This window comes from Echinops telfairi, unplaced genomic scaffold (assembly GCF_000313985.2).
Source record: "Echinops telfairi isolate 266 unplaced genomic scaffold, ASM31398v2 ScPeMD7_7424;HRSCAF=8462, whole genome shotgun sequence".
Classification (NCBI taxonomy): domain Eukaryota; kingdom Metazoa; phylum Chordata; class Mammalia; order Afrosoricida; family Tenrecidae; genus Echinops; species Echinops telfairi.
The window spans coordinates 87,083,533-87,095,051 of NW_022111324.1; the positions used below are offsets into that span (position 1 = coordinate 87,083,533).

Here is an 11,519-nt window from a genome sequence, read left to right on the forward strand (position 1 = left end):
CCTCTCTCCTCTCCCCCCACCCTCCCGCCCCCCAATAGGCTCAAATGTAGAATAAATGATGCTCCCAGTCTTTCAGCCTCGGCTTTTCTCATCTGGGGATGCAGGGTGGGTGGAGGGGAGAAGTCTTCAGTTTGTTTTATGATTTCTACGAGGAATTCAGAGGGCTCTGAAATCATGGAATTTTAAAGACATGCGCTGCAATCCTCTCTAGCAACTTCCTGGTAGACACAGTGGTGCAAGGGCCACGCGGGCTGCTGAAGAGGGCCCACCACCTCAACCAAATACTTCTCTCAATGACACAACCCTAACTTGGGAAGGACCGCATTTGTTAGCTGGAAACTAACTTGGAAAGTAAGTTGGATTTAACTGGAATTCCACACAGGGAGAAAGTGACCTATATTCCCTGTAATTTTAAAAAGTTTTTCCCGACAACCATGACTGATAGAATACTATGCAACCCCCTCATATGTCAGAACTATAATCAAATAGTATTACATGAAAATATTTTTATATATTTTGGTAGATAGTACCTTTGCTAACAATCCCCCCACCCTACACACACATATTGTTTACATAGAGAGAAAGAAAAACCTGACTTCTGACCTTCCAACTGGCTCCTGCTGATACCCTGTTTTGAAGATAGAGAGGCAATTAAAGACAGGAAGACCTCTGACAAGATGCACTGACAGTGGCTGCATCGATGGGTGCAAACCGAGAACCATTGCGAGGCTGGCACAGGGTCGGGCAGTGCTTCAGTCTGTTCTCCACGGGGCCACCATGAGTCAGAACTGATCCGACGGCACTTGGCAACAGCCTATAGTATATGAACTGGGTGTCTTCATTGCCTTTGCCTTTCAGAGTGTAAGCAATGGGGTCGAGAGAAGCTCAGCGATACTGGCATGGCATTTCCCCTTCTACGTTACCTCATTTCACAGCCAAGGATACTGAGCTCGAAGAAGCGAAGTGTCTCCCCAGAGCTGCACAACCAGTCCTGGGTAGGGCCGAGACTTGAGCCCCTGTCCTCTTAACAATCACCAATAAACCAAACTCACTGTCATTCTGTTGATTCCAACTCATACACCGGAAAGCCCTGTTCCCTTTCTGGTCTGCTCCCATCCTGTCTGAGTCCATAGCGGCCCTGTTTGGGGAGAGGCGGACACTTGCTATGGGCTGGCAGCCTTCGCCAGAAAGGTAACTGTGAAAGGCCCCGGGGATGGCTGGGGCATTCGCGCACAGCATCCACACAGCACAGTTCCATGCTGGGGGTCGGGGCACTCGGAGCTCTGCTTTGCCCTTGGCGTTGGCTGGGTGTTTGTATGTGGCAGGTCTGGGTTTCAGATTTATTTTTGCTTTTTTTTTTTCAGGGCATAACTTGGCAAGATGAGCACTCTGCCCCTTTCTCCTGGGAAACAAGGGTAAGTAGGATTAAATTTAGATGTATGTGTACTTTTTAAAAAGGATTGAGGGGTTCTGTGCTTTTCTTTCCACATTTGATGCACTTAGAAGGCAGTGGCCCACACTTCCGGGCTAAAAGCAGCCCTCTGCACCCCCACCCCCACCCCAGGTGGGGACTGTTGTGGTTTGGGGATGGAATGTAAAGTAGTTCTGAATGCTGTCCGTAGGGCCTGTGGCGCCCCAGGGACCAGAGAATGTGGGGCAGCTACAGCAGGCCTTTCCTGGTAGGCACTGTCCCTACCAGCATCAAGCATCTTGCTGGCTTCATAAGACAAAAAACGGTGGGAATTGTGGATTGCAGTTCAGTGACATTAGCTGGTTGTGTCTACCGCCATGAGTTGCCCCAGTAGATCTGCCTTAATGAGCAGCAAAATGCCCAAAATGTACGGGCATCTGTCACCCAAGGCAGAGAAAGACAGGGCCGGCGTTTCTAAAGACTGAGCATTCACTGTCGTGTCGAGGCCATGGAAGTGGCCGTGTGCTGGGAAGGAGCGAAGGCCAGGCCTTCACCCACTCCTCATGAAGGTGTGCACCTTTCCCCACGTCCTCTCATTTGTCAGTTGGGGCTGTCACCCGGCAGCACCAGGTAGAGGGGGCAAGATGCTGCCACGGAGTAAGCATGTGAGGAGAGCCGTGGTGGGCAGAGCAGTGAGCTGGGGGCCCTTACATGGAGAACTGCGTCTTACAAGGAAGTATTGGCTCCTATGCACGTGCACAGCCAGTATACAGATATATTCAACAAGTGATTGCAATCCCACCCCCACCCCCACACACACACCATACATACACGCGCGTGTGCCGCGTGTGCACACACACACACACTCCAACAGTGAAGCAAGCTGGCCCCAGGACAGATCTAAAGTGCGTTTATCCTCACAGCAGAGTGAAGAGGAGGTTTGGGGGAGTGCCTGACATTAGTTAACTTTGGTGCCATACCCTCAGCCTTCAGTGCATTACTTATGTCGGATCTGAAATGCTTTAGCAATAAAGACACAGTCAACTTGGTCCTGTGTGCCTTCTTTCCCCTTATAGGTTGGTCACCCAAGTCTGTGCAGAGGGCAAGGCAAGAGAGGGGGGCCTGACCAGAACCTGAGTCTCCCTGGGCTTTTGGACATGAGTTGAAAGGCTGGCTGTGGTTGGGGTGGGGAGCCGAGGATGCTAGGGAGCAGCCTGCAATTACAGTTACTCCCGAACCTGACCAGAGCCCTGTGTCTGGTGACACTGCTGAGGAGCCTGCAGGAGGCAGAGAGAGAGATTCAGCCGTTGCCCTGGATACTGATGTGTATGTGTCTCCCAGAATGCGTGCCTGTGAGAAGCACTGATCCCAGAGAGGTCATAAAAGTCGGGAAGTATTGCTATAAGCCCATAGAGACAGACCTTTAGTAAGCAGAAACATCAAAACGTCGATGCAAACTGTGCTTCTCTCCAACCCAGTGTCCTTTGAGTTTGAGGAACAAAAAGAGGTCGAGTTGCAGGGCGGATGGAGGAGTTTCCCAGCAAACGTCTCCTAGGGCAGCCCTTGCTCCCCTCAAAGAATGAGCACCCTCATTGGGAGTAGAGAAAAACATTCCTCCAAGCCACTTTCTCACCAGTGTGCTGTTCTGTTCTGTTAAAACCTCCTCCTGATCAGCCCCCGGTCATCCCGTGTCCTTTGAGAAAATCCATCAGGATTCCCCTTTTGGAATCTCAAAAACCAGTCTCTAAGAGCTGCTCTCACTCTCTTGACTGGACCTGGTCCAGCAGCTCTCCTCCTGTTGGGCTGATGGGATGTCCTTTCTGGAAGGCACCCTTGAGGAGCTTAAGACAGGGAGTTTCTGAGGGCATTTGGCTGCATCCATCCACTGATTGCAGGGGCGTGCTTGAACACCGCCCCCTTTTCTTGTTAAGGAATAGACCGTGCGGATGTAAGAACTGGCTCCCCAGTGGCTCTGCATGTGACTTCCCCTCATCTGTAGGCCTTCTTCACACTCGGAACGAGCAGCCCGCATACAGTAGCCCAGAAAGCAGCGCCCATTTCCCTGCGCTGGGCCCATTGTCTGCTGATGTCAATCATCCATCGTGGTGAGGTCAATCCTAACTGTCGGAACAGTTCAAATGTCTCCAGGCCTAAACCCATCAGGTGACCCATGAGAATATCTGCTCTCTTAAGAAATGTAGCGTGTGAAGTGTTCCCGAATCAGCTCTTTGCAGGATGGGACATTACATCTATTATTAACTGGCTGCACACAGCCTTCTGAGACCAGGGCGCCGTGGTGCCTGGGGCAGCTGCTGATACCAGGTCTTTTGACTGGGCACCAAGTGGAGCTCATGGAGGTCCAGCCTGCTCCCACGTGCACTCATTGTGCACAGCGACCAGCTAGGCCGCTTCGGAACCATCATGCATTGAGAAGGCCAGCTGAAATCAAGCCCAGATAAGCTGCCCTTTTTACCCAGCATCCTCTGAGAGGAAAATGCAGTTTACTGGTGCACCATTCCCAACTCAGTTCCCTGTTTCAAGAGTTGCAGTATTTCATAAGCTGGGGTGGGGTGAGCTCATTGGGTGTCCTTAGCTTTGGTGTGCTCTTGAGGTTAGACTTTGTATAGCTCAGGGCGAGAACTTTCTTTCACAGGTGGAGTAGAAACGCTCCAAAGAGCAGAGTATAGTGTGTGTGTGTGTGTGTGTGTGTGTGCGCGTCTCCATTCTTTAGGGGAGTCCTGGGGAAGGGCACCGCAGGCCAGCTTTGGATTCTTCTCATTCCGTTGGTGCTTCGAGAGGAAAGCCAGCAGGATGTGGATTGCTGCACTCACGGGAGGTAGGGAGCAGAGAGGTCTTGGCATTCCCCAGCCAGTGGAGGAGGAAGGCTGAGGAGGCCAGTGTGGGCTCTTGGGACCCCTGGCCGATCTTGCACTCTGCTCTGGCTTCAGCTGCAGCTGCCTTTTTATGCTGTCTCCTTCATTGCACTTGAGCTGCCTGCTGCGGGTTACTCAGCAGCTGGGGCGTGTTAGACCGTTGGGTCCTTGGGGCTTCCGAGCCCTCTCCAGGCCAGTCCAGACCATTCCTAAGGGAGGGGAGTCCTCCGACCCCTCTTCAAGGGGGCACCATGAGCAGGGGCACCTCCATGCGACGTGCCCACCACTGTAGACAACCACATGCACTGTTCTAGTGTCCTGTTAATTAGTTGCTGCCATGCCCTGGCCCCTATTAGAAGGCAAGTCCCTGGAGGACAGAGACTTTATATTTATCCCTTAGCCTTTACAGCCACAGGGGCCACCAAGGCCAGGGTACATGCCCCAGAGGCAGAATGATGGGGTATGTCTATGTGGAAAGGGTCAGGCTGGTCTGTGAGCCCCTCTGCAGAGACTCAGGACTTGGGGTCTTCTCGGCAGGTTGCCTGATGTACGGGGCAACACCCTGAGACCCCCAGCTCGGGTGGTCTATTATCCTCTCTCCCTGCCAGGACTTCACGTCTACTGAACTTGTGAGATCCCAAAGGTTTTTCATTTCATTCTTGCTTTTTCTCCCCCTTGGGAGGATGATGTGGGGAGAAGGGATATTAGACACTTTGTGGAGGTATTAGGCTTTGCTCCAATCACCTATCTTCGGACACTATTTCTGCAGTCTGTGTTTCATCAATTTAGATGTGCCGAAGGCTGCCAAGCCAAACAGAGAGTGTTGGCTGCATACTTCCCCCGCTTTGCTGAAATATTACACATTCCTTTCCAGTGACAAGGACACAAAAATAGACTCTGGGTTCCAATGTGGCTGTTCTGTTTTTAGAGTGGACGTGGCCACCTAAGACCCAGTTCCCCAATGGGCTGCGCTGCTAATCTCGTCTGATCCTAACTAGACTGGGCCCTCCCAGAGGTTCAGCCTGAGCACTGAGGACCCCGGGGTTGGCTCTGCTTGGCGGCCAGGAGAGAGAGGCCCCTTATGTCACCCTGCCAGCACCCGTCGCAGATCTTCTGTAAGGTCCCCAGGCCGGATCTTCCCTCCCACACTCTTCCATTGTGGGTGTAGGAGAGTCCCCCGATCATCACCCTCTGTCACACTGAGTCCCTTGGCTAGCGACTGACTCCGTGCTTTCCAACACTGCAGAAGTGATGCTGATGTTCCTCCCCTCCCCTCCGCAGTCCTAGGAAATGGAAAACTCCATGTGGGATTTTCATGTTTTCCGGATGACACCCTCCTGCCTCCGAGGCCTGGGGCCTGGTCTTACCCCAGCTGCAGGGGTGCAGGGTTTTCTGCAGAGGCTTGACTTCCGCTCCAGCTGCCCCACCCCCCCCCCGCCCCTTTTTAAATGACAAAACCAGAACCAGTGGCCTTTAAGGCAACCCCACATGTGTTTGAAGATAACTGTGCTTCATAGAGCTCCCAACGGCTGATTTTGGGGAAGTAGACCACCATGTCTTTTTTCCCAAGGTGCCTCTGAGTGGACATCAAACCATGCATCTTTCAGGTAGTCGCTAACCACGTGGACTGCACACTCAGGGATTCCTTATTGTGAAAAGAGAGTCCCGAGGGTGTTCACCTCCGTAGACGCCAGTGGGGCAGTTTGTGAGCAGAGCTGAGTAAGCCTGAGCAACTTTACTTTGCCTCTTCCTTTTCCTTCTGAGTCAGCCACGATTTGTGGGCCCAGCGGCAGTGCTCCAATGTGGCTTGCATCCCTCTAGTCACTGGGCATGGACTGCTACTGCCCACCACCCATGGTGGGCACTGCAGCTCGTTTCTATGCCCGAAGAGCAGGACCCTCCACAAAGTAGGTGTGAGGGCTTGAATAATGAGCAGGAGAGAAGTCGTTTGGAGTTGGAGAACTAAGGTCTCGCACAAGAGGCCTTTTCTGCATCCCTGGGCCATTGCTGCGGAGGAGTTGTGGGGTTCCCAAAGTTGTGGGGTTCCCAGGTCAGTGGGCTAGGGCTGGGTCTGTGTGGCTGTCAGTGGTGAGTAGGAGTCCTGGCTGAGGGGTGGGAGCTAGCTGAGCTTGGCTGGGGCCCTCCTGGCACAGTATTCCAGGGAAGAAATGGCCATTCCCTGACGTGGCTGGGTTCCAGGTGGGAGAGCAGAAGCAGCCTGGTCTTTTTAAGGCCAGACTAGATGGTCCAGTGTCATGTCTGTTTTGTTTGATTGGTCAAAGAATGTCAGATACCAGCTCAGATGGAACGGGTGGTAAAAGGGACCCCACCTCTTGATGTGGGGGAAGGAGGGCAGTCTTCACCTTTGAGGTTAGCCCAGGTAGGTACATGTCAGACTTAATGTGGTAAAAGGTCTCCCTCTAGCTGCTGTTTGGAGAACAGCCTGGAGATAGGAAGATGGAAGCAGACCAGCTGGGAGGCAGTCTCAGGTGACAGGTGAGCTGGGGTGATCAGATTGGGGAATGAAGAGCGAAAAGAACATATTGATGAGAGATCATTGCCAAGGTTCAGTGATTGGCAGGGTGACGAGGCAGGTGTGTGTGTATACAAGGGGTACCCCCCCAAAACGGATTTTTTTTTCAAAGCTATGTATTAAAAAATTTTTTTTAAATTTTTTTTACAAAACAACTTTATCACCTTCAAAGTTCTCTCCATTACACTTAATACATTTGTCAAATCTGTGATTCCATTCTTGGAAACATTTTTAAAATTCATCTGTTTGGATGGCTGACAGCACCTCTTCTAAAGTCATCAAATTGCTGTCCTTTCATGTCCCTCTGCATTCCTAGAAACAAAAAGAAGTCTCACAGGGTGAGGTCAGGAGAACCGGGTGTGTGGAGCAAGAGAGGCATGCTGTTTTTTGCCTAAAACTGGCACACTGAGATGGCTGTGTGAGCAGGTGCATTGTTGTGGTGGCAAAACCAGTTCCCCTATCTGCCGTGAAACAGGCCTTTGTTGTCACACAGTTATGATATCTTTTCAAAGCCTCTAAATAGAAAGCTTGATTAATAGTCTGACCTGGTGGAACACACTCCAAATGCACTACAAGTCCACATTTTCGTCCCTTCGGGAAGTTGGTGGCTGTCCAGCAAGGTTTGTCATCAATCGACATTTCACTTTTTTTTTGAAACAACAACAACAAAAAACACTTGTACCCTTGATTTTTTTCCCATAACACTGTCCTTATAAGCTGCGTTCAACAGTGTCTGCGGCATTTTTCCCAAGCAGGAAACAAAATCTCACAGCCACACGCTGTTCTCTTAAATCGACCATCACAAAAAACGAGGTTCCAGCAAAACTACTTTTACGAAAATATTCACTGTAACCGTAGAGAACCTTCCCAGGCAATGCCACTGGCTGCACTAACTCCGAGCGAGTTGCTGAATGTTCACCTAGTGGGAAAAATGGGTACTACAGAAGTTCTGCCCAGTGGAGTTTTTTTCTCTTTTTGAGAGACGGTGGGGTTTACTAGAGAGAGAGAGAGAGAGAAGGTTGCTTGGGGGTTGGCAATTGATGGGCAGTTTTAACATTGACTGAGAAAGAGCAGGCTTGAGGAGAACTTGCCTTTAGTCTTGTGAGCTGAGGCAACTGAAACATCTTGGTAGAGTCATATGTCAATCTGGGGCTCTGCAAGGAGCGCCTAGTTGAGGATGAATCTGACTCGCTGACATTGGATGCTAACTGATATCCTTTAGGTCGAGCCAAGAGAAATTTCCAGAGCTGCTCCTGCCTAGCGGGGGAGGAGTGGTCAGTAGAGAGGAATCCCGGGGTTGCGTGGCTTCGCAGAAGCAATCAAGCAACAATATGTGTTCTGAATAATATGTGATTGTGCCCAGAAGCACAGTCATTCTGCCCTTGTGTTTCTGCCTTTCTCCTTGTGGTCCCCACCATTGTGGGCAGCCTCACAGGCAGAAGCTGTCCAGTGGGCTGCAGCCCGGGTGCACATGGTCTCCCAGAGCCCACCCGGCCCCGTTAGAGTCCGTTGTAGTGTGAGCCCCTGGGGCTCTTGGAGCTGAGTAAAATTGGAGGTAGGCAGGACAAAAGAAGCTTTCTTCCTCTTCTCCCTCGTTCCCATGCCTCCCTTCTGGACAGGTTTGGAGGAATGCTAATTAAGGAATCCTTTTTCCTTTCGAAGTGAGGGGAGGCAGGTGAGAGGAAGAGACCCAGCACAGGGTCTGGTGATCAAACCCCAAACCAAACCCACTGCCATCGAGTTGATTCTGACTCATCGCAACTCTAGAGGTCAGAGAGGAACTGCCCTCTGGAGTTTCCGGGAGTACTCAGCCTCATTTTTCTTCTGCGGAGCTACTGGTGGGTTCAAACTGCTAACCTGACAGAGAGCAGCCAAGGGTGTAACCCAGGAAATCATCAGCATCTGCTGATGGCCAAAGAGAAATATTTTAGGAAGGAGAATGGAGTTGTTTTATTTGCACAGTTAAGAACAGCATCTATGAGTACATGGGGTGGGATGGGGGCTGTGGGGAGACTCAGGAGCACATTTGTTAAACACCTTTTCATCTTTACATCTCTTGCCTTCCTCCTATCTGCCACCATGCTACAGTGGCTGTAGCAGGTAGCTGCTTTTCTAAGCTTAGCCTTCTTCTCCCCAGGTCTCTGTTCCCAAGAGGCAATGGGAGCTGCGTGCCAGTCAGTGTAGGACACCAAGTGCTGCCAAGTCCAGTAGCGCCCGGAATCACTCCCGGAGCCATTGTGACTGCCTCTTCTCTCCAGTGTTTCTGCAGGCCCCTGTCCAGCCCCACCTTCCAGAGGCTTCTAAGCAAAGAGAAACTGCTGACCCTAGAAAAAGCCTGGGGTTTGATGAAGGGCTATGTTCTAAGTGCCTCCCTTATACTACGATTTCCAGATCAAAAATTAATCTGTTCTTAGAATCTTGGGGTCCCACTTCTGATCTATTTTCAGCACTTTGCTTATTTAAAGAAACCAGCATGTCTCTGTGTCCTTGGTGGAATTTGGTATTCAGACCGCTTGCATTTGGATACAGTTCTTCACACATCGCTTTAGATCATAGAGATGCTTATCAACACTACTATGTGCAAAGGCCCCCAACTGCTTACACTGTCATTATAGCCAGTGGCACCTGGCTCTTATTCCACCGGTGATGCCTATTGTGACCATCGAGTGCATTTGTCAGGCCTTGTTTGAGTCGGGCCTTTGGGTGGAAATCTCCACTCCAGGAGTCCTGATGGACAAGTGACCCGGGCATGCTACTTCATCTCACCAGTCTTCCATCCTCATCTGTAGAATGCAAACAGACACCAGGGGCCTATGCGTGGGCTGCAGGTGGGGATCCCCATGTCTTTGAACCACAGGGCGAGAAATGCCAGAAACTTTTCCTTGGGTTTTCTTTTTGTGACATTGACCTTCCAGGACCCTATGCTGTGATTTAAACTCAGATCCCATTATCAGCCTCACCGGCTCACTTCCGTTACCTTCCTTTAGCAATCACAGGAAGGAAGGGCTTCAAGTCCTAGACTGTTAGAATATATGGGCAGCTCTGTGTCCTAGGACCTACAGGTTTTATAGGAAAGAATACTATTTTCAAAATTAAAAAAAAAATACTATTTTCATGCTTGCCCTCTAAAACAGTGGTTCTCAACCTTCCTAATGCTGCCACCCTTCAATACAGTTGCTCATGTTGTGGTGACCCCCCCAACCATAAAATTATTTTCATTGCTACTTCATCACTGTAATTTTGCTACTGCTATGAATTGGGTGACCCCTGTGAAAGGGTCATTTGACCCCCAAAGGGGTTGCCACCCACAGGTTGAGAGCCGCTGCTCTAAAACATTCTGGCCTATTAGTAAGAATCCTAGAGGAGTACTGATGTTTACCAAGGTTGCTCCAAATGAAGCATGCATTTAAGTAAGAAAGAGCCGCATTTTGGTATATCGAGTTAGCACTGTTTTAGATGGTTATCCCAGTGACAGAAAAGGCTGGTGGGATTCAGATCAGAACAGGCCCCTCCCACCCCTCCACCCTTCTCTGCCCCCTGAAAGCACATCCAGAAAGGGTTTAAATGCAAAGGTTTGAACCATTTCTATTTTGATTTAGTAACATCATTTCTGGAAATCTCTCTGTAGAAATTAATCCAAACAAAATAGAGGACAGCTATACACATGAAGATGTTCATCATAACTGGAATTATAACAGCAAATATTGGAAAGACCAAATTGTCTGATATAATAAAAGATGGTAGGGCCATTGTAAAGATTATGCAGTAAACACAGGTGGTGACTGAGTGAACTATAGCCTCATAAAGTGCGCACAGAATCAGATTCTACAAAAGTATAGAAATTAAAGGTAAGAGAGAAGAGGAGGCTGCACAGTGATTTTTCTCTCTCTCCTTCTTAGTCTCAAATTTTGGAAATGTGGTTTCATTACTCTTATATAACCAAAAAGGCAGGGGATGGGGTAGAAGTGGTAAGGAAGGGGGCTCTTTGCAAGGTTGATTTTCAGAGAGGATGGACATCACACGTTGCTTGTTCTGCAGAGCTCAGAATACACCGTCCAGGGTGCGCGACAGATGTTCAGTGTACATTTAATAACCACGGGCCAGAGCAGCATAGAATGGCCATTTTAGGAGGCCATAGCGGAAGTGATTTATGTTCATTCAGTGTCTGCTCGGGCCCACCTGCCTCATGGTCCTTTTGCCCTCTGGGTCTTCATAGTCCCTGTCCAATGGCCAGAAGCCCAAACCAGATGGAGTAGTCACCAGTGCTCCGGGCCGGGGGTGTCTCTAGAGACAGCAGGCCTTGGCAGGAGAGGAGGGCAAGGTAGAGACGTAGCCGCAGCAGCTCTAAGGAAGCTGGAAGGTTGGGCTTGACAGCTACACGCAGCCCCACCCTGGCTGCTGCTTTCTTTTAGCCCAAGAAACATTTTTGCTGAGTGTAACCCCCTTGATTTTCATTCCCCTTTGTCCAGTGAGGGCAGGACCTGGGAGATGGGGGTTAAGTAGTCCTGGTGGCACTGTGGGCTAGATGTTGGAGTACTAACCACAAGGTTTCCGGTTTAAGCCCAGGAGTTGCCCCACAGGATAAAGATAAGGTTGTCTGTTCCTGTAAAGATTTATAGTCATGGAATCTCTTGGTAGGGTCACTCGGAACCATAATGGCAGTGGGTTTGGATTTTGTTTATTTGGTGCAAGACAGAGGCGG

General features: G+C 50.1%; 1 protein-coding gene across 1 annotated transcript in view; it reads left to right on the forward strand.

Moving 5' to 3' along the window:
* Positions 1-11,519, forward strand: part of CUNH1orf198 (chromosome unknown C1orf198 homolog) — a 32,520-nt gene that overhangs the window by 17,150 nt on the left and 3,851 nt on the right. The window contains exon 2 of the mRNA XM_004712169.2: positions 1,365-1,415. Coding sequence (XP_004712226.1) covers positions 1,365-1,415 — 51 coding nt within the window. The remainder of the gene's footprint in view (positions 1-1,364; positions 1,416-11,519) is intronic.